This window comes from Anser cygnoides, chromosome 16 (assembly GCF_040182565.1).
Source record: "Anser cygnoides isolate HZ-2024a breed goose chromosome 16, Taihu_goose_T2T_genome, whole genome shotgun sequence".
Classification (NCBI taxonomy): Eukaryota; Metazoa; Chordata; class Aves; order Anseriformes; family Anatidae; genus Anser; species Anser cygnoides.
In genome coordinates this window covers 171,391-193,814 of record NC_089888.1, presented here as the reverse complement: position 1 = coordinate 193,814, position 22,424 = coordinate 171,391, and the positions used below count along the sequence as shown (strand labels likewise).

Below are 22,424 nucleotides of genomic sequence, written 5' to 3'. Positions count from 1 at the left end.
CGGGGCGGAGGCAGCCGTGGCCCCGCCCCTCGCCGCCCCGCCCCGCCCCCCGCGGAAGGGAAAGCGAAAGCGGCGGCGGCCGGGGAGAGCGAGCGGCGAGAGAGGCCCGACGGCACCGGGGCGCTCTTTCCGTGGCGGTTGCCGGTGCTGCGGGACGTAGGTGCTGCCTGCTGGGGGCAGGGGCTCGGTATCGGGGAAGGGTGGGGAGTATTCCCGGCGGGGGCCGGAGGAGGTGCCGCTGCCCGCTGGGGACGGAGAGGGGGGAGCCGGTACGGGGCGGCGGTGGGAGGGCGCTGCCCGGAGTGGCTGGGGCACGGGGGGACGAGGGGGACACGGGGGGGTGGCGCGGGGACAGGATGGGGGGGGCGGGGACAGGATGGGGGGTGGCGCGGGGACAGGATGGGGGGGGCGGGGACAGCGCGGGGACAGGATGGGGGGGGCGCAGGGGGGGGTGGCGCGGGGACAGGATGGGGGGGGGCGGGGACAGGATGGGGGGGGGGCGGGGGACAGGATGGGGGGGGGCGCAGGGGGGGGGGGGGCGCGGGGACAGGATGGGGGGGGGGCGCGGGGACAGGATGGGGGGGGGGCGCGGGGGGATGGGGGGGGGGCGCGGGGACAGGGGGGGGGGGGCGCGGGGCAGGATGGGGGGGGGCGCGGGGACAGGATGGGGGGGGGCACAGGATGGGGGGGGCGCGGGGACAGGATGGGGGGGGGCGCGGGGACAGGATGACACGGGGTGGAGGGACACGGGGGAGGGCGCGGGAGGGCGGGGGGGGGGGGCACGGGGGGCGAGGGCGCTGTAAGGGTCTGCCTCGGTGCTGGTGCCCCGCGCCGCCCCTGGGCGTGTTCGGTCCGGGGGCGCGGGGCGGGCCCTGCGGGGAACTGGAAAGCGAAACCCGGCGGCGGTGGCGCGGGCGGGGCCGGGGCTACCCTGGCGTGACGGGCGCCGAGCCGAGCCGAGCCGCACCGAGCGCTGAGCAGCGTCCTCGCCCCGCAGAGCCGCGACGCCCCGCAGAGGAGCCAGCGGCCGGAGCGATGGAGGGGGCCGGGCGGGGGCCTGGCCTCCGGCTGCCCCGCGCGGGACGGAGAGGTGAGGGTCGCCCGGCTGCCGCAGAGCTAAGGCTGCGGGTGGGCTGGGGGTGGTGCGGGGGGAAATGCTCCTTCCCTGCCTGCGCGCGGTGCAGCTTCCTCCCGGCTGTAAGCTCCTGCGTTTACTTGTTTACCTCCAGCCTCTCGCTGGAGCCCACAAAGCAACGATGTACTGCAGTGGTCTCTCTGCTAACTGATACTGCTAGCAGTCAGTGCCCTTTGAGTGTTCTGCTGGGCGTGTGAGAAAGGCTACACAGCCTATGCTTCCTGCTACTGCGAGAGGCTGGGTCTTGCGCAGAAGGTTGCGTTTTAACTGTGCGATTTGAAGTCAGCTGCTGCAGCCTGGGTAGTTATTTCAAAGACAGCTAACTCTTGAGGAAAGCCTGTCTCGTGCAGGATACGTCATCATTGGCCTCCTTTAATTCTGCTTTGTGGAAAAGGTTTATTTTCTCAGTGACTTCCCAGCTTCACAACTGACATGGGCTCTAGATATGGTACTCTTTAGCAGTCAGGAAAAGGATTATAGAGGAAATACTGAGGGTCTGGATATAAGTGAAGTGCTAGTTGTCTAATGTGGTGCAAGATGCCCAAAATATGCTCACAAGCAGGCCAAAATACTTATACTTTTGTGTTGGGAGGCAGGTTAATATGGTCAATTATAATTAACAAATGTCTCTTTTTTTTTTTTTTCTTTTAAGGGCATGCAGATCATTGGGATACTGGATTTATACAACGAGGGAGAAACAGAATAAATAGTGTGTCAGGCCAGACTCATAAAACAGTAGCTCAGGCAGGGGAAAATCCCCAAACCAGTAATTATACTCCTCTACTTGGGCAAAGAGAAGAAAGATCTGAATGTTTCTTCAGTCGAGGAAGAAGAAACCAAGGTGGACAAGCCAACAGTGGAGCCACAGGACATTGGAATGAACAGGAGAATGAGGGGAGAGGAAAGAGGTATCAAGGTGGACAAACACACGAGAGGGCCAGAGGACCCTGGAATGAGCAAGAAAATGAGGGTAGAAGAAGGAGGCATCAAGGTGGACAAGCATATGAAAGAGACAGAGGACTCTGGAATGAACAAGATAATGAAGGTAGGGGAAGGAGATATCAAGGTGGACAGGCATATGAGAGGGCCAGGGGACCCTGGAACATGCAAGAAAACGAGGGTAGGGGAAAGTGCTATCAAGGTGGACAAGCTCTATCTGGACAAGCCCAGGAAGATGCTAGAGGGCTGAGGAATGGACAGGAAAATGAAGGGAAAGGAAGGAGGATACAACCTGGGAGGAATACTCACTTCTACCAGAAACCTACCCCAGGTGGTGCTCAGCTCAGTGAGCAGCCTCAGCAAGTCAAAAAGATTGGCTACAAATTCCTAGAAGGTCTCCTACAGAAAGACCCTTCTGAAGTTGTCATCACACTTGCCTCGAGTTCAGGTTTGAAGGAACTTCTTTCCCAAACCGCTATGAAACCCAGTTTCCTTCAGCTCATTTGTCAGGTGCTTCGAAAAGCATGCAGCTCCCGAATGGATAGACAAAGTGTTCAGCAGCTTCTTGGAGTGGTGAAGGAGTCCAACTTTCTCAAGATCTGTCTGCCACAGTATGTGTCTGACATGGTAACAGAAGCAGTCCCTGCTGTCCGACATCAGTATCCTGAACATATTGGCAACATCATTTTGCTGCTTCAGGACCTGATCAGTATTTTCCCAGCTAGCTCTGTGCAGAAAATCTCCATTCTCTTAACAGTCTTGCCAGCATCCATAAATGCCTTGCGAGCTTCTGGTGTGGACATCATGGAAGAAACAGAGAAGAATCTAAATAAAGTCCAGATGCTTGTGCAGCACCTGCAAGAGAAGAGACGTGAAGGCACGCTGAGGGCTGATAACTACACTCTTATGCAGCTTCAGGCTGATGGTCAAGAAGAAACCTATCGTACAATGACCATTTATCCAACATATAATGAGGTACACCATGATGAGAAACCCTTTCTACGTCCCAATATTGTTTCTGGAAGATATGAGAGCACCAGCATTTATCTTGACACCCATTTCCGGCTTCTGAGGGAAGATTTTGTAAGGCCTTTAAGGGAAGGTATCTCAGAGCTTTTGCAGAGCTTTGAGGACAAAGGTTTGAGGAAGAAAAAATTTGATGATATCAGGATCTACTTTGACACACGGATTATTGCCCCACTCTGCTCCCCAACTGGTGTTGTTTACAAGGTTCAGTTTGACACAAAGCCGTTAAAGTTTGTGCGATGGCAGAACTCCAGACGGTTGCTATATGGATCCCTGGTCTGCATGTCTAAAGATCACTTTGAAACATGCCTGTTTGCCACTGTTTCTAATCGGGATAGTACAGATCTTGCCAAGGGGATTGTACAGCTATGTTTTAATGCACAGAGCCAAGCACTGCTGGCAGAGGTTCGGCCCTCAGACTCCTTCCTCATGGTAGAGACAACTGCCTACTTTGAGGCATATCGGCATGTGTTAGAAGGGTTACAGGAAATCCAGGAAGAAGATATCCCATTCCAGAAGTACATTGTGGAATGTGATGCACAGGTGAAGGAGCCAACATACCTTACAGTGGATACTACATACAACTTTGCACCCTTGACAGAGGATCCCCTGGCAGATGAAGAGAGAGCTCCTGATGGTTTGAGAAGGCAAAGTTTCCATGTTCTAGATCCCAACCGGTGGCCTTCAATGGAAACCTTGGGACTAGATGAGTCCCAGATGGAGGCATTGAGACTTGCACTCACCAAGGAGCTGGCTATTATCCAAGGACCACCTGGGACTGGTGAGAAACATTTGCTTTAAGTCTCTGTCATTTAAGGAGTTCTCCTTGACTTCCTCATTTAGGGAGACTATCCCCAGAAAAAGCCAGCTGCCCTGTGTCCAGAGCTTTAGTTCCATGTCTATTTGATGCTTGAGAAGCCCAGTTATTGTGAGCTGTGGGGAAGAAGGTTAAAATATTCTGAAATACCCATATGAAAATGTTTTCAGCTATTTGATGCTGTGGTACCTCTTGCTGTGCAACAGCTCTATTAACCTTTGTAGCAGGTTTGAACACTAGGAATGTTCAACCCTGATTCTCTGCATGAAGAAAGAATTGCAAGACTAATGGTAATTAATTTAAATGGTACCTGAACTCAGTACGCACCACTGCTTGTCTTCTACTAGTACATGAGTGTTTTATGTAAAGCCAATTGTCGTGTGTTAAGCTAGCTTCAGTGGCTTGGGAGAAGCAGTGGCGGGAAGAACCCTGCATACAGGGATGGATTACCCTTTTCTGATTCAGAGCTTGTTTTACAGGGAAGACTTATGTGGGTTTGAAGATTGTCCAGGCTCTCTTGACTAATAAGCATGTGTGGCAAACGACTGTCCAGAATTCTCCCATCCTTGTAGTCTGTTACACTAACCATGCGCTGGATCAGTTCTTAGAAGGTAAGAGTATCTGGCAAGTATGATGGAATGGAGGGTAGAAATTATACTATAACTCTTACTCTGTCATACCTTTTGTCATGAAGACCTGCCCTTTTGGCTCTTTCTGGTGATTCTAGCCCCATTCTTACATAGTAAGAAAACTTCAGACAGACCAGTCCAATGTGTTGCGTGCAAAGACTGTTCTCCCTACCCTTTATCAGGCTGCAGAAAACAGTTAGCCTCTTTAGCACTAATATTTCTTTCTCATTCACAGGAATATACACATTCCAAAAACATGGGATGGTACGTGTTGGGGGGAGAAGTAGCAGTGAGGTCTTGAAGCAATTCACCTTGAGGGAGCTGAGGAAGAAGTGTGAGTTCCGACACAACTTGCCAATGCATCTCCGCAGAGCCTACGTGAATGTACGTATAGAGTCCACTGGAAAAGACTGGGTTACCTGTCCATTGGAGAAGCTAACTAAACTTCTTCCAGACCTGTTCTTTCACATTGTTTTACACTGAAGTCAACCTTTTAATTCTTCTTTGTTCACAGTATCATCAGTTTCTTGTTCTGCTGTTTCTGAACTTTGTTCTTCTGCATATGATGTCTTCTCTCTGTTATGAGTAGATAACCAGTCAGATGAAGCAGGCTGAGGAAGAGCTCCATAAAGGAGCAAAGCACTTAGAGTGCACAACATATGGAGTGCTGCATGAGCGCCACTTGGAAGCGTGCATTGCCCCCCAGCACTGGGACAGTCTGATGAAGGGTCTGGTAAGAGAGGTTCCTTTCTTATGAGTCGAGCAGTCCCCAAATATACTTACTGCCCTTTCTGCAAATGTGTCTGAGCTTCCCTCAGATTTAATTCCTTTAGCCTCACTCAACGACTGGGAAAGAAAGGGAGTGAATGGCAAGCTGTGTCAAAGTGACAGGAAAGCGGAGCTAAATTTTGCTCCTTTAAACTGCAGAGATTTCAAGTGATCTTTGTCAGTGTAAAAATACAAGTGCACAAATGAAAGCCTTAAACTGAAGGAGAGGAGGGATGCTATTTCTAGAGATCTGAGGTTGCCTAGACTTCTTGGCTCTGGAGGTCACTTGGTGGACTTGTCCTAATTGTCTTATGCTTCAGGGCGCTGCTTTGTCATCATCCTGAGACTGATGAGGCTAACTGATTTGACTCTTTATATTAGGATCATGAGGAATTCTACTACAGTGCTGCACAACACTCAGTGATTCTGGAGTGGCTGGGCCTTGGTGTAACTGTCTTTACCCAGAGTGCTGCAGAGGATATAGAGGCTGAGAATCCAGGTAAAAAAAATAAATAAAAATATTCATCTTCTGTAGGCATTTGCCTAAGCAGTGTATGCATGCCAGAAAATAGACGCTGCTACTTAACAGAGGCTGAAAGATGCATAACACTGTAAGGCAATGGAAAGATTAACCTTAGTTTCTACACAGTGATCTGCTGCACTGTGACTCTGCTAGAGTGGCTGTGACTTGCTGCATGTAATTGGTGACTCTCACAGGTGGTCAGCAGGAGAGAGAGGAGGAGCAGGAAGGTGAGGCAGAAGAGCTGTTGGAGATTCCGGAGGAGGCTGACCTGATTCAAGCTGATAGAGTGATTGAGGATGAAGAGGCAGCAAAGCCTCAGAAGAGGAAGGAGGAAGAGCACAGGGCTGTTCGTGAACTAGCCAGTGTGTTGTTGGCTATGAAGCTGGAGAATGAGGAAGAAGGAACAGCCCAGCCACAACAGAAGACTGTGCAGTGGGAGGTAACTGTATACACTAGTATACTGTGTCTCTGCTTGACTGTGTAAGTAATAACATGGGCATGCTAATACAGAATAATCTTTGTGTTTTAACTGCTTATTTTGGGATGGGGGCCTATTTCCCTCCCTCCCCCCCCTCTCTCCAGATAACTGCTTCCCAGAGGAAGAAAATGAAACAGAAGATGAGAGTTGAGCTCCGTAAACTGAGTGCAATGACAGAGTTAGAGGCCAAATCTATTCAGGATCTATGGCAACTAGACCTCAGCTCTCGTTGGAGGCTTTACAGGTGACAAATATATTTTACAGGGTCTATCAAGCAAATGTGTGATAAGACTGTCAGAGTTCACAAACTCCTAGCAAGCTGGGGTATATCTGTCCATACCTGTTCAGTTCATTATCTGAACATGTCTTCCTGGAAGATACTTGCTTTTACCCTGCCTATATTGGCAGGACAATGCTGTCATCTCCACTGTGTGTGTTGGGGACTGAGTAAAGATGCTAGTCATCTCTGGCCGAAAAAGCACGAAAGTTCTGAACTGAACCCACCCAAAACTTCTAGGTCGCTGTCCTGCTTCTCTTTCTGTGTGTGGTAACAGCTCTTTCTTCTTAGGCTTTGGCTGCAGACCTATCAGGGGTTTATTCGAAGGAGGATTCTTCAGCATGAACAGCAGTACCAGGCAGCAGCAGAAAGGCTAGCAGAACTAAGGCTGCAAGAAGATCTGTGCATTCTCAAGGAGGCCAAAGTTGTGGGGATGACAACTACAGGTGTGCAGCAGTTGGGATGCAAACCAGCATTGCACTGCCTCCAGTAATGACTAAAGGACCTTATTGTCAAAGGATTAGTATTCTGTGCTGCTTGACAGCCTGGGTCAGGCTCCACGTTAGTCTGCAGCCACCTTCATTTCTGACTCCCTCTGCAAACATGTCTATCACACAAAGTTGTCAGTTGGCTGCACAAGCGTTTTCCGTGCACTTTTGAGCAACGTTATTTTAATAGTAATGCTCCATTTCTTGTGCCTCAGTTAAACACAGTTCATGTCTCTGATATCTCCACATCACCTTTTGGTGAGCAGAGGCAGCATAAGTCTTGTAGTATCACCCTTTGGGGAGACAGTTTTGGTTTTTTATGTGTGGTGATCGATGTGTTCTGGATGTATTTTATGTCTGAAGAGAGTCAGGAAAGGGCCAAGGCAGGTGTAGCATTCTAATCCCCACCTGTCTTCCCTAACTTCTCTGCATATAGAAGCCATCCTTGGAACAGTGCTGTTTTAAAGTCCACATTCCACAAGACTCAGCATTTTGGAATCTTGGGAATTTTCTGGAACACAGCTTATACCTTCCTAAAAACTCTTATCATACCACCTGTGCGTAACTATACTTGTTAAGGCTTGTCTTCTCTCCTTTCTCAGGTGCTGCCAAATACCGTCAGATCTTGCAAAAAGTAGAGCCAAGAATTGTAATTGTAGAAGAGGCAGCAGAGGTGCTTGAGGCTCACACCATTACTACTCTTAGTAAAGCTTGCCAGCATCTCATCCTCATTGGAGATCACCAGCAGGTAATGTCCATGGCAGATGCCTCTAACTGTTGTGCAAATAAACTAGAACACTTTCATCAAACACGTTTGGCAAACACCAGAACTTCCTGCTTCTCAGTTTCCACAGATACCACGGGTCTTGTCTCCTTTGATTATGGAGCAGAGTTACTGGGGGACTTATCTTTTTAGTTTAACTGACACAACGTGACATGTGCTCCAATCCACTTCAGTTATGACAGTACACAACTTTGTTATTAGCACTTCTGCAAGAATCCAGTCTCTGGCCTTTCTACTAGAGACCAGTGATAGGAAAAAGAGATAAGTGAAATCTTACTAATAGGTAAGAGTGCTGTTAAAAAATGGACCCAATCCCTTCTCTTTCAGCTGCAGCCTAGTGCCAATGTATATGACCTGGCGAAGAACTTCAATCTGGAGGTGTCTCTATTTGAACGGCTGGTGAAAGTTAATTTCCCCTTTGTCCGTCTGAAATACCAAGTAAGGAACAGCTATAAAACACTCCCTTATTGCATTTGTACTTAGCTTGCTTTAAGTTTATAGTACATTTAAGGCTGCTCTGTGAGCAGAAATATAAAAGCTAAAGTAATGTGCTACTTTGTTCCTGAAAGGAATGGTAAGAACAGTCAAACTGTCACAAATGGTATACTATTGTTCGACTAAGTGTCTGATTCATCAGTGATGTGACCTAGAGCACTGTGGTTCCCACAATTTTTAGTGCAGAGAACGTGACTTATTGTGGCATCCAAAACTGTTCCAGAACTGTGGAGACACAGAATCTTCTTGAGTTGCCTCCTGTTAAATTGTTGCAGCCATATTTCTTGGTGCCTGGAGAAATTCTACCCCTAGCAGTCCTGTATTAAAATTGCCTGGAACAACTGGTTAGGGGTTAGGGTGAGGTGCTGGCTTTTGTTACTAGAATACTGTTGTTCTTAGATCTGCACTGAAACCAGTATTCTTATTACAACAACGTTGCAAAATGATTTTATTGAAGGTACTCTGATGCCATTTAGCTGTGACTGGTGGTGGTGGTGGCAGCAGGGGTGAGATAGGAGGCACTCTATTCTTGGCTTACTGAAAAAAGTCACCCTTGTCTTGTATTTAGCTATGGTCTGTACAGTGGAAAAACAGATTATTGGCAGGGAAATCGGGTGCTCCTTCCTCATGACTGATGCAGCTGCTTTGTGTTTCAGCACCGCATGCGTCCTGAAATTGCCCAGCTTCTCAGTCCTCATATATACCAGGAGCTGGAAAACCATCCCTCTGTCTTGAAGTATGAGAACATAAAAGTGAGTTTTCAGTAGTGCAAGCACTTTCTCTTGCCCCTGTTACTGGCTAAAATAAGTTTCTGTAAAATGTAGTGTTAAAAGATTCCAACTTCTAAATCAAGTTCATCTACTGAAATAGATGAAGGAAATGCGGGATATAGAAATAGGCAAGTAATTTGCAGCTCTTCTGGTATTACTGATGGCAGACACTGGAAATAGATCCAATATTGATGATTGTAAAAGAACAGTGAAATATGGAAGAAGGACCAAAAGAATTACAGGAGATTGAAAGCTAGGAGTAAATCTTAAATGAGACACTTGAGGCATAATTCGTGAAACTCCAGTGTAAGACAGGTGACTTCACTACTGGAATCTTCCTTCCCCGAGTTCTTTGTTTGGGCATTTTACCAATACACAGCATCTGCAAGCAAGATCTATGCAGTATAAAAGTATAAAGCAATCTTTTATTGATTAACGTGCATAATAAGCATCTAGAAATTAATGAACTAAAAGCACTAGTATGCTTGCCACACCATAAGACACTTGAAGAGTCTTTGCTGTTGTCAGGTAGGCATCAATCAGAAGGGTCAGCCTTTGCTTCTTCCTTAATGTTATTGTTCTTATCTTTCACTAATTCCCTTTCTTCTGATTTTTTGTTTTTTCCCCATCCTAATTACGACTTCATATCTTCCCATGTTAGTGCTTTTCTTGCATCTTTGAACTATTATTAATTGTATCACTGTCTATAACGTTACCTTTCTTATCTTGCATAGTCCTGTTCTGCAGACTTGCTCACAATACTGTCATAACTAATTTCCTCAGAAGTCTGAGCCAAAGTTACACTGCTATGCTGTATCAGAGTTAGGCTTTAAATTCCTGAAACAAGTGACTGGATACCTTTTGGAGAAAGAATTTGATGTGGTTATAGAGAGGATTACAGTAGCTTAGCCTACCTGCATCTTTCATAACGAGAAGACAGTACTAGTTATTTAAAAGCATTCTAACTTGTTGAGAAAAGCATACGAAAACCGATAGAATACTGAAGACAGACAAGACAATAGTGAGGGTGATTTAATGACTAAAAATAAGCTATCCAGGAAACTGGCACCTCCTCTTGGTATCTTGAAATCCATATCAAGTATTTTGTAGAAGATGGTCTAGTTAAAAATAACCTGCTTACAAGACCACAATTTTACCCAATTTCTCCTAGGGATAAGCTACTCTGGAGAATCTTAAACAAGTTCAGGATACCAAAAGCCATTGAAACTCAATCTTTTAATCTAGTACAATAACCAACATAGGTGACCGCTGAATTAAATTGTACAGCAATGGATGTTATGTGCAACTATGGACACCTTGGAAAACCAGAGATACGTGTTTGGTCCACAAAAAAACATTCTTTCCTCATAAAAGCAGTTTCTGGGTTTTGGTACACAGCCCAAGAAATCCTTAGAGAATTATTAAGTTTGGAAAAGACCTTCAAGATCATCTGGTCCAACTATCACCCTAGTACCAATGCCACACACTAAATCATGTCCCTGAGTGCCAGGTCCAACCTTCCCTTGACCTTCTGCTTCTAAAATTCCTTTCTGTTTCCTCTTGTTTCAGGGAGTCCTATCTAACCTCTTCTTTGTGGAGCATGACTTTCCTGAGCAAGAGATTCAAGAAGGGAAAAGCCATCAGAACCCACATGAGGCCCAGTTTGTGGTGGAACTGTGCAAATACTTCTTGTGTCAGGATTATCTACCTTCTCAGATCACCATTCTCACTACTTATACTGGGCAGCTTTTCTGTTTGCGCAAGCTCATGCCAGCCAAGACTTTTGCAGGTGTGAAGGTTTATGTAGTGGATAAATACCAGGGGGAGGAGAATGATATTATCCTGCTGTCACTTGTGCGGAGCAACAAAGAGGAGAGAACTGGATTCTTGCAGATACCTAATCGGATATGTGTAGCATTATCCAGAGCTAAAAAAGGGCTGTATTGCATTGGGAATATGAGAATGCTAGGTAAAGTTCCTCTCTGGAGCAAGATCATTCACACCTTGCGGGAGAAAGGCAACATTGGCCGCTCACTGATGCTTTGCTGTCAAAACCACCCTGAGACCAAGACGCTGGTATCTACAGCAGCAGACTTCAGCAAAGTCCCAGAAGGAGGCTGTAGTCATCCCTGTGAATTTAGGCTGAGTTGTGGCCATGTTTGCACAAGGGCATGTCACCCCTATGATGCTCAGCACAAAAAGTATCAGTGTCTGAAGCCTTGTCAAAAGGTGCTTTGTACAAAGGGACATCGCTGCCTGCAGTCATGTTATGAGCCATGTGGACCATGCATGGTGATAGTAGAGAAAACTATTTCTAAGTGTGGTCACCTGCAGATGGTGCCGTGCTCTTGCCCAGATAGTGAGTTTGTCTGCCAAGAGCCTTGCCAGAAAAAGCTGAACTGTGGGCATACATGCAACAGATTCTGTGGCCAGGAATGCACTGCGCGGTGTCCTGAACTGGTTGAAGTCACACTGCAATGTGGCCACAGCCAGCAAGTTAAATGTTGGATCACTGAAGAGATGAAACATGGGAAACCTGTTGAATGTAGAACTAAGTGTTCTGTCACACTGGAGTGTGGTCATGTATGCTCAGGTTCCTGTCATACCTGCTTTGAAGGAAGATTTCATAAGCCATGTAGCAGCCCATGCAAGCGCTTCTTGGTCTGCTCGCACAAGTGTCGGCAGCCTTGTACTGTAGAATGCCCTCCCTGTCAGCTTGACTGTCAGAACCACTGTGTTCACAGCAGGTGTAAAAAGAAATGTGGAGAGCGCTGTTTTCCATGTGTGGAACCATGTGAGTGGCGGTGCCAGCACTATCAGTGTACCAATCTTTGCAGTGAACCATGTAATAGGCCTCGCTGCAATGTACCATGTACTAAGCTGCTGCGTTGTGGGCATCCTTGTATTGGATTGTGTGGAGAGCCCTGCCCAAAGAAGTGCCTTGTTTGTGACCATGAGGAGGTCACTCAGATCTTTTTTGGCTTTGAGGAAGACCCAGATGCTCGATTTGTACAGCTTGAAGACTGTGGCCATGTCTTTGAGTCCCAGGGCCTTGACCATTATATGGATGAAGATGATGACGTCATCAAGCTGAAGGTATGTCCTGTCTGTCAGACACCAGTCAGAAAGAATTTGAGATATGGTACCATTGTGAAAAGGCGGCTGGACGAGATAGAGAAGGTGAAAGAGAAAATCCAAGGCCCAGCACAGGAAATCGAGTCTAGCAGACGAAGACTGCAGGCTGCACTCATAGGGAATGCTGTTCTGCAGAGGAATCTACCCCATAAGTACCTCATGTTGGAAGATAAACTAAAAGCTTCTGATCTCTCAATAAAGAGTATTGGACTAATTGAGAACCAGCTTAACTTCTACAAGCGTGTAGCTGACCTAACTGATTCTATGAGCAAAATTGATGTGAATGAGCGGAAAGGGCTGAAAAAGCGGCTGGATGAAGTCCAAGAGTGGCTGGATCTGCCACGCATCAGCTTTACGGGGCAGGAGCTCTCTGACCTGCAAGCTGAGATCCAGAGACTGACCTTTCTACAGAGCCTCTTGTCAAGGTGCAAAAGCGCAAGTGGCATGATCACCGCGGCCCTTGCAGCAGAGATTGCCAGTGTACGTGAGATCTTGGAAGGGACAAAAAAGTTCACAAAGGCTGATGAAGCTGCAGTGAAGGCTGAACTGGAGAGGCTCTGCACTGCCTTGCCTGTATCGGGGCTGGGGATCTCTGAAGCTGAGCGGGTGCAGATTGTCCGTGCCATAGGCTGTCCCCGTGGCCACTGGTTCAAGTGCAGAAATGGGCATATCTATGTGATTGGGGAGTGTGGGGGGGCGATGGAGAGGAGTAAGTGTCCCGAATGCCACGCAGTCATCGGGGGCACAAACCACACTCTGGACAGCACCAACAGCCTCGCCCCCGAGATGGACGGAGCGACCCACGCAGCCTGGTCCGAGGCAGCCAACAACCTGCTCAACTTCGAGGAGCTGCGGCGGCTGCTGTAGCTGGGCGTCCGTCCCCGCTTCTCGCCCGCCCCAGCTCCGGGACGCGCCGCCGGCTCTCGGGGCTGCTCGCTGCCCTGCCCGCAGTTAATAAAGTGCACGCACGCGCCCCGGCGCTGCCCGCGCGCCTCCTTTGTCCGGGCCGGGAGGGGGCGGCCGCGGCTGCGGGCGGGTTGCCGTGAAGGGGCGGGGCCGCCCTTTTCCCCGCCTCTGTTCTCCGGAAGCGGATGTGACGCGCGGCAGCTGCCGGGCAGCTGCGTGAGAGGCCGCGCGGCGGTGGCAGCTCGCGCAGCCATGGAGGCGCGGGAGGCGCTGCAGGAGCTGCGCGCGGCGCTGCGCGCGGTGCTGGCGCGGGTCAGAGGTGGGGGCCGGGGCCGGGCTGGAGCCGGCGCGGGCTGGGCTGGGCTGGGCTGGGCTGGGCTGGCGTTTTGCTGGCTGAGGCCTATGTCTGCCTTTACAGAGGGCGAACCGGGCGAAGGCCGCGAGCCGTTCGAGCCTCCGCGCTTCTGGGACGCGCTAGGTACGGGCCGGGGAGCGGGCTGGGGTAGGCGTGGCTCCGGGCTGGGCCGGCGGGGGCGGGGGCGGGTCTCCGCGGTGCAGGTACGTGGCAGGGCTCCAAGCTGCAAGCAGGACTTCAGCCGGGGCTTTTGCACTTGCCCTCGGCTCCAGCCGTGTTGGCGTTGCAAAGCGGTAGGCAGTATGGAACAGTTTTTATAACTACGTTTTTAAAGCTCTTGTTCTCTGTTAAAGCCTTCCAGAACATTCTGGTGAAGGTGTCCTGGACCAGGAGACAAATGTGATTGTAGATATCAGTAGTGGCTAAGTAAAAAAACTAGAAATGAACAGATACATAAAACATGCTACGTGTATGGCACAAATACACCAAGGAAATCTTCTAAGTGGAATTTTAGCTTATGGCTTTTTCATGCTTGGAAAAAAGAAACGGTAATCGAGCAGTAGATGTTAGGGTTAAGTAGTGTCAGAGAAGACATTGCTCATTTATCCGCTCCGTTCTTTTGTCTGTTACCCGAGATACTTCCTAATGTCTTGTTCCCACTGTATCCTTTCTAAGGTCGGACATTCAAAGAAGCATCACAAGAAGCTACAAAGCTCAGTCTGGCTTTCTCAAGGTCTCCACTGCCTTCTGCAGAGGTGAGTAAAAGCCCCCTACAGAGAATGAAATTTCAGCGTATGTGTCAAGTTTCAGGTATCTCCCGGTTTACTTGACTAAAACAAAGTCTCATTGGGTTCAGCACAAAAAAAGAACATCTGTGGGAACCATGTGTTGTAGAGAGTATTTACCAAATTCAAGAATTGCCTAGAGAACTAGTTTCTATAACTTAGGGGGACATACCAAATAGATGTATTCTTACATGTTTTTTTCTTAAACATCTGCAACTGGTTGCTGACAGACAAGATATTGAGCAGTATGGACCTTACTGCTAACAAAGAATGGCAATATATTTTCTGTTAATTGAGAGAAGTTCAAACACGTGGATGTTTGAAGAAGGAAGAAAAGACCTCCAACTCAGAGTAGTGGTTTAAGCTGCTACTTCCTCTTTTCACAACCTTTGAACCAGGCTACTCGTAATACATACAGTGAGTTTGGAACTCCAGAAAGTGATTTTCTTCTGTATTTGTAGGCTTCACAGAAACTTAAATACTGTATCTTTTTGTTCTATATTTGTTTCTCCATTATTATGACCATAACTATGCTTCCTCCTTTTTTTTTTTTTTTACAAAGTAACGTGGATAGGATTGTTTGTGAGACTTTCTAAATGAAGTGTAGCCATGTGATATTGACACTTTTGCCTACCCGTTTTCAGAATTGTCAGAAGCTGAGCGAAGATGTCCAAAATGCCATTCTTGCAGTTGCCACAGCGTACTACTGGCTCCCCAAGGGCCAAGGTGAGATAGTAACAGCAGGATAGTGCCAATTCTTTCACCACTGTATAAAGAAACCCAGTATTTCAAATCGTAGTAGGAGATCGGGCATCTACAGGAAAGCAAGCTAACATGAGCAGAGTCCCGTTGTCAGCTATTCTACAGACTTGCAACGTGGTTATAAGTGAACCACTTGACCATCTAATTCTGCAGATTTCAATCTGTGAATGAGTGATAATGTAGGAAGTGGTATAGTTGTTTGAGCATTCATAGTTATAAAGTGTTGATATCTTTGTCCAAAGCCCTTTTGGAACTGGAGAAGGTATATTGCTTCCTTCAAAATACCTGCAACTTTATTTATATTGTGTATCTGCACAAACAGAGCATTCTGCATGTTCATCTGTGTCAGTTTCTTTCTGTCAGTGCTTTTTGTGGCAACATTCTTGCTGTTTCTCAATCTCAACCAGGTACTACTCTTCGGAAGATGGTACGAGATGCTACCACTGAAGTGGTGGAAGGAATGATCCAACTCACAGAAACTATTCTCATTTCTCCATTGGAGAGGTAGTAACTTTCCATGAAGAAGGAAGAAAAAGTTACAAATATATCTGTTAAGGAGCAGCAAGTGCAGACTTGGGGGAGCACCCTAAGGGAAGTGGGGAGGCAGGAGCTGAGCACTGTTATGAGGCAGGCAAAGGCAGCAGCTTCACCAAGGAGGGCCCATTCCTCCAATATCTGAGTGAGCAGAGCAGTGCTGGTGAGGGTAGACAAATGTAGTTGAGAGTCGAAATCACCGGACAAGTCCATAGCAACAACATCAAGCTGGAAAGTTAGGCCAGAAAAGTCAGGATCAGATCTGGAGAGAGTAACCAGCACCAGACACCATCCAGTGATTGCCCAGCAAATCCATTCCAGTGAGACAACCTCAGAGAAGAAATTTTACCCTGTATAAAGCACGGTGTTTTAATAACTCCTACTGAGTTTAGTTATTGATTGGAACAAAAAGCAGGAGCTTCTTAAAAAGACCTCTGAAGATGGTCTTTTGTAACATCCTTACATTCCTAACGATGTTTTCCTTAGATCACAAGAATTCTCCATCCCCGTGTGTCAGAAAGTGAGCAGGGAGGGCAGAAAACTGGGATGACTGAGCAAGGACCTGTTGGTTAAACTGAGGCACAGGAAGGAAATGCACAGGCAGTGGAAGCAGGGACAGATGGCCAGGGAAGAGTACAGGAATGCTGTTCATATACTCAGGGATGGGATCAGGAAGACCAAGGCACAGGTGGAACTGAGTTTGACAAGGGGATGCAAAAAATAACAAGAAGGGGTTCTATAGGTACATTGCTCAGAAAAGGTGAAGGAGAGTGTACCCCCTCTAATGGATGCAAAGGGTGATGACAGACAAGGAGAAGACTGAGGTACTCAACAACTTCCTTGACTCAGTCTTCACTGCCAGTCAGGTTTCCCATGTCTCTCATTTCCCTGAACCTGAAGGTGAGGACTGGGGTAGCAAAGTCCCTCCCACTGTAAAAGAGACCACCTGATGAAACTGAGCAACTACAAGTTTGTTGGGCCTTGTGACATGCATCCCAGGGTCCTGAAGGAACTGGCTGATGGAGTCACCAAGATACCTACCATCGTATTTGAAAAGCCCTGGCAGTCAGGTGAAGTCCCTGGTGACTGGAAAAAGGGAAACATCATTCCCATTTTAAAAAAGGGTAGAAAGGAAGAGCCGGGGAACTGCAGACTGGTGAGCCTCACCTCTGTGCCTGGCAAGATAATGGAACAGATCCTTCTGGAGGCAATGCTAAGGCACACGGATGCCAAGGAGGTGATCTGGGATAGCGAGCATGGCTTCACCAAGGGCTCTTTCGTGCCTGACCAGTCTGGTGGCCTTTGATGGAGTGACTGCGTCAGTTGACAAGGGAAGACTGACCATAGTCATCTACCTGGATTTGTGTAAGGCCTTTGACATGGTCCCACATGACATCCTTATCTCCAAATTGGAGGGATATGGATTTGAAGGCTGGACCATTCAGTGGATAAGGAATTAGCTCGATGGCTGCACCCAGAGAGTAATGGCCAACGGTTCTATGTCCAGGTAGAGGCTGGTGACGAGCGGTGTCCCTCAGGGGTCTCTCCTGGGACCAGTATTGTTTAATAACTTTATCAACGACATAGACAGTGGGATTGAGTGCACCCTCAGCAAGTTTGCAGACAACACTAAGCTGAGTGGTGCGGTTGATACGACAGAAGGAAGGAATGCCATCCAAAGGGACATGGACAAGCTTGAGAAGTGGGCCCACGTGAACCGAATGAGGTTTAAGTGTAAGGTGCTGCACCTGGGTCGGGGCAATCCCAGACGTGAGTACAGACTGGGAGAAGAGTACATTGAGAGCAGCCCTGTAGAGAAAGACTTGGGAGTTCTAGTGGACAAAAAGCTTGACGTGAGCCAACAGTGTGCGCTTGCGGCCCAGAAGGCAAACTACATCCTGGGCTGCATCAAAAACGGTGTGACCAGCAGGTTGAGGAAAGTGATTGTCCCCCTCTACTCTGCCCTTGTGAGGGCATGCTGTCGTTCTTGCAGTGTTGTGAGGGCTCTGCCACTTGGAGTACTGCATCCAGGTCTGGGACAGGACCCAGCACAGAAAGGATGTTGATGTGTTACAACAGGTCCAGATGAGGGCCACAAAGATGATCAGAGGGCTGGAGCACCTCTCCTGTGAAGGAATTTCCATGAAGGCGATTGATACCATTTGCATTGGTTGGCAGTTTTTGCCTTTGGAGTGAACATTTCATACATACATACATGATGACTGTGTGACTCTACAGCTAGTTAGTGGACTGCTGTGCTTCAGGGAAGGTATTACTCATCCTCTCTTTACTGATAAATGCCACTGCCTGTAGGCAAAGATCATCAGCCTCTTCTGATTCAAAGAGATTCTGGAAGATAAATAATACTCCTAAGCACCTTTGGGGGTCTTTGTAAGAGGCTTCTGCTACTTGTTCCAATTAATAACTAGACAGAGTAGGAGTTATTAAAATACCTCTTGCTTTATGCAGACATGAGATACCAGTGACAAGCTGGTTCGCTGACATCTTTCCAGCAGACCCCCTTCTAGCGCGCAGAAAATACAAACAGTCTAGCAGGATGGTGCTATTGAACCTAACTTTGAGGGTCTCTGTTTTGTTTCAGCTTGTCTCAGGAACAGCTTATATCAACTGGTGGTGTGTGGGAAGCATGCGAGCAAGTGTCCAGCCTGCCACGAAGTGAGTACTGTATATGCAGAACAGTGGAACTAGGATGCGCGATCTTGAAGTGTTGATAATACTTGCGAGGGGCATTTTAGCTAGTAGAATGGAGGCGTACTCATTCTGTAGAACCCTACTGTTCTTTGAAGTGGATAAGCATGGAAGACGGGTCAAATTCCCTGTATAGCAACAGTGCAGCTCTGAGGTTTGCAAAAAATTTGACCTTATGATCTCAAGTTCTGATGGTTGCAGACCTAGGTGAATGTTGTTGGAAGCTGATTTGAATCAGTGCAGCACTACAGTTGTCTTCCTTTTTGTTTTGCAGATAACCAGGCAGCAGTTGTGTCAGCTCTGGCTGCCTGTCTGAGTGTGGTCAAGGATGCTCTGGAGGAGATGGAAAACGTAAGGAAGCCCCTAAGCCTTTGAGGAACCTGCAGTGATAGACTGCAGTGATGGTTCAGTGATAGAACGCAGAGATTGTTTTATGTACAGGCTTTGATGTAAGTTAGTTCTTACATGACCAAAGTTACCGTTTTATGTCTGGATCTTACTGAGTTTTCAAACCTGAGTCTAGTTTACCTTACATGTGGTTTCCATGAAGCCATGTTCTGAACTGTATGTGTTTGTAGTTTTAGGTTAATGTAAGAATGGGACTATCTGTCACGTTCTTGCTGTTTGCTCTGTTGAATTAGTTTTTCTTAATGCGGTCTTATTAAGATTAACAGAATCAAGCAAATGAGATGCTGGTTGAAGAGGGATTCCTCCATAAATTGTTTTCTAGATCGTATTTTACCTTTCCTCCTGGGTATTGCTGGAATGGATGTTAGGTTCTGGGTTTTCAGAGCATCTGTATTCTCAGGCTCTGGTGGAAGGGCAAGACCCCTACAGTGATATCACGGAAGATGAAGAGCTTGGCTTTCGGGGCAACAGAGATACCTACTGGTCAGAAGCTGACCGGAAACTGCTTAGCTCTTGCATGGGATTAATAAAGGCTTCCAAAGCTTGCCTGAAGAAGGTCTTGAGTGTAGTGAAGGCTTATGGCAAAGCTGAATCTCCAGAGCAGATTGCTCAGCTGGATGACCTTGCAGACATTGCTAACGAGATCAGTCCAAGGTAAGTAGGTCTCTCCCCATGCTGCATTCTGCTCCAGAGCAGTCCCTTTCTTTCTCGAGGTCTAGAAAATGGACTAGAAAAAACATTATGATACTTAAGCTGTGACCGGGTGGTTGAAAGGGGGTATGATGGGAAAACTATTATATCATAGGCTGTTGAGAGTCGTGCAGGTTAAGAAAGGAGTATGTGCTGCTGCTTGGGGTGGAGCTGTGACTAGAAATAAGGTGGAAGTGCCACACAGATGCCTGAGAAGGTGGTGAGAAGTATTCACTGGGTATAACCAAATGTCCCCTTGTCATGCCCTGCTATTCCTGACTTGCACTGAGGAAGTGTTACCAGCAGGTCAAGGGAGGTGATCCTCCCCTTCTGCTCAGCCCTGTTGAGGCCACACCTGGAGTATTATATCCAGTTCTGGGCTCCCCGGTACAAGAGGGACATAGAAATACTGAAGTGAGTTCAGAGGAGGACTATAAAGATGATTAGAGGTCTGGAGCACCTGTTGTACAAAGACAGGTTGAGAGAATGGCCTGTCTAGCCTGGAAAAGAGAAGACTGAGGGTAGACCTCATTAATTATCTGAGGGGAAGGTGTTGAGATTATGGAGCCGGTCTCTTTTCAGTTGTGCCCAGCAACAGGATGAGAGGCGATAGGCACAAACTGAAGCACAGGAGATTCCGGCTGAATGTGAGAGGGCACTTCTTTACTGGGAGGGTGACAGAGCACTGGAACAGGTTGCCCATAGAGGTTGTAGAGTCTCCTTCTCTGGAGATACTCAAAACCTGCCTGGATGCCATCCTGCACAATGTGCTCTAGGTGGTCGTGCTTGGCAGTGGGGTTGAACTAGATGATCTTCAGAGGTTCCTTCCAACCTCAGCCATTCTGTGATTCTGTGACCGAGATCTGTGAACTGGGCAATTGCAGGGCTTTCTTCCATTGCACTTCTCTCTTCTATTCTAGTGTTGATGAGTTGGCACTGAGCATGTATCCACCTGTGAACCAGTTGGCTGTGCGACTCAACGTAAGTTTCTGCAGCCTGCATGCAGTTCTACTTGCTTGGCTGTAGTGAAGGGGAGGAAATTAAATTGGAGGAAATACGTTTGTCAGGGAGACAAGGGTATTAGTCACTGTCTAAGTAACATGCTTGGAGGGACCAAGAGTCCCCTTTAGTTCTCACACACTCGTCTTCTTTCAGCTGGAAATGCATTTCTCATCTTTATTTTGGGGAAAATGTCCACTCTAGCACTGGCTCTAAACTCTAATCCATAGAGATATCCAGTGACAGTACCTCAGGAAAGTGAGGTCTAAGGCTGCCAATGTACCTTATATCTACTTTTTTCCCTGGGTAATTTAGATTAGCTCAAATAAAGTGATCTAAATTAAAGAAATTAAAAACGTTCACGATGAGCATGGTTAAGCACATGTTTCACTTGTTAAGTGAAATAAGCTGCTCAGAGAAGTAATGTCCATTGCTTCCATGAGAAGCAATCTCCATCTTTGGAGATGCTCAAAATTTGATGGGGCAAGGCTCTGAGCAACTTGACAGAACTATGAGGTTTGCCCTGGTTTGAGCAGGAGGTTGTACTTAGGTGGCTTCCAGGGGTCCCTTCCAACCTAGATTAAGTATATACTTTCTCATATCTGAAATTCTTTATTCTGGTTTCATACATTTGGCCAGTGGCTTGATTTTTTTGTTGTTGTTGTTACAGTTAATGAAGTATTGCTTAATATCAAATTGTATTACAGTGAGTCACTTATAACTTCATCTCCTACTATCAGTTACCAAATTCTAATAGACTTATCTTTTTAAAGAAAAAAAGCATACTAATGTATACTTCAAAAAACGATCTGTCTGTATTTTTACGTGTCCCAGTCAGCAACAGGTCAGGCGATACTCCCACCCGTGTTAGATTGCTTCCTTTTGCATCAGGATCTGTGGCAGTTTTACTTATTTTTGGCTGTGTCAGGCATTCTTGCACCTTCCCTTTTTTTCCAGTATTGCTGGACCCCCTTTTTCCATGTTTGGTGTACTTTATTTCCCTTTTGCTTCTTTCTAGGCTGCTAAGTTGGCCTCGGTATTAAAGAAAGTCTTAGAGATTACAAAGTGAGTATGAGTTACAATTTATAAGCATGTGATGTCTGCTATGGAAGTTGATATCTTTCTGCCTCCTGTCAAAGATGACTCATTTCTAGGCAGAAAACGCTGTCATTTTGGAATAATTCTGATGTTATACAGTTGCAATGGGATAGGAATAGAATGTCAGGAATTAAAGTGGTTACTGCTGAAGATGGACATATATGTGTCAAAGTGTGGAACTAGAGACGTGGATGTTGTTTCTTCGTGCCTCAAAGTACTGTGGAGCTATAATGGTCCTGTATTAATGATGCAGTAATTCGGGATTTCACAATATGTATGTGTTGTGGGGGTTTCCGGATACATAGATATAAAACCCCCAAGGTGGCCTTCCTAATGAATTTCCTCCACTTTTGCAGGACAAGCCATGTCTGTCCACCATCAGAGGAAGGCTGGGTGCAGTTTCTGATTGGTGCAGTAGATCACAACATGGACAAAATCAAGAACTTCACACAGGGTGAACTTTAGCTCTTCTGTGTCTGCATGTGTAGCTGCTACTGGCCCCGATGTATGCTCTTCCAGGGAATCTGGCCATTCTCCAGCTACAGGGAGAATGATGAGGACAGTGCTCTTAAGAGAGAACTTCGATGCCACCTGGCAAAACTCACAAAAAATCACCCTTTGCAATTGCAGGTGGTGTCATTTTGCTTGGACTCTTGGGATGGTGCAGTGCTGAATCTTACTGTTGTGAATGTGCCCAGTTTTTCAGACATTACAACTGCCGTGGGGTTCAAAGAACAATAAAATGCTGCTAGATTTGCTTGGTTAGCTGCATCTGTTCTCAGGTGGCAGAGAATATACATAGAAGAATAGGATCTTGCTGCTTTTGCAAGCCAAATGAGCCATTAAAAAATACAATGCTGATATTTTGTGTCTAACATTGAGAAGGGCAAATTATCTTCTTCTCTTCTGTTCCC

At 47.2% G+C, this 22,424-nt stretch overlaps 2 protein-coding genes across 47 annotated transcripts in view; both read left to right on the top strand.

The window, feature by feature from the left end:
• Positions 1 to 22: 22 nt before the first annotated feature.
• Positions 23 to 13,237, top strand: ZNFX1 (zinc finger NFX1-type containing 1). Of its 2 annotated transcripts, none has more exons than XM_048050681.2 (14): positions 23 to 156; positions 998 to 1,090; positions 1,788 to 3,881; positions 4,397 to 4,528; positions 4,782 to 4,930; positions 5,136 to 5,279; positions 5,696 to 5,813; positions 6,032 to 6,276; positions 6,420 to 6,559; positions 6,884 to 7,038; positions 7,683 to 7,828; positions 8,192 to 8,302; positions 9,016 to 9,111; positions 10,699 to 13,237. In XM_048050681.2, the coding sequence occupies exons 2-14, from the start codon at positions 1,036 to 1,038 to the stop codon at positions 13,129 to 13,131; spliced, it is 6,018 nt and encodes a 2,005-aa protein (XP_047906638.1). In that variant the 5' UTR covers positions 23 to 156; positions 998 to 1,035; the 3' UTR covers positions 13,132 to 13,237. The 2 variants fall into 2 exon arrangements, with proteins under 2 accessions (XP_047906638.1, XP_047906637.2); XM_048050680.2 differs by having other exon boundaries at positions 27 to 160.
• Positions 13,238 to 13,280: 43 nt separating this feature from the next.
• CCNDBP1 (cyclin D1 binding protein 1) overlaps positions 13,281 to 22,424 on the top strand; it is a 105,286-nt gene continuing 96,142 nt past the window's right edge. For 41 of the 45 annotated variants that reach the window (XR_010825281.1, XR_010825280.1, XR_010825273.1 and 38 more), the window contains exons 1-8: positions 13,281 to 13,489; positions 13,589 to 13,648; positions 14,201 to 14,280; positions 14,955 to 15,036; positions 15,480 to 15,576; positions 18,209 to 18,282; positions 18,590 to 18,666; positions 19,046 to 19,377. Coding sequence is in view for 7 of the 45 variants with exons in the window: in XM_066978238.1 (XP_066834339.1) it covers positions 13,423 to 13,489; positions 13,589 to 13,648; positions 14,201 to 14,280; positions 14,955 to 15,036; positions 15,480 to 15,576; positions 18,209 to 18,282; positions 18,590 to 18,666; positions 19,046 to 19,377 (869 nt within the window). In the remaining 38 variants the exon portion in view is untranslated. Of the gene's footprint in view, positions 13,490 to 13,588; positions 13,649 to 14,200; positions 14,281 to 14,954; positions 15,037 to 15,479; positions 15,577 to 18,208; positions 18,283 to 18,589; positions 18,667 to 19,045; positions 19,378 to 20,333; positions 20,395 to 21,430; positions 21,478 to 21,866; positions 22,372 to 22,424 lie in introns of those variants that run through there. The other 4 variants (XM_048050685.2, XM_048050687.2, XR_010825286.1 and 1 more) reach the window with 4 other exon arrangements.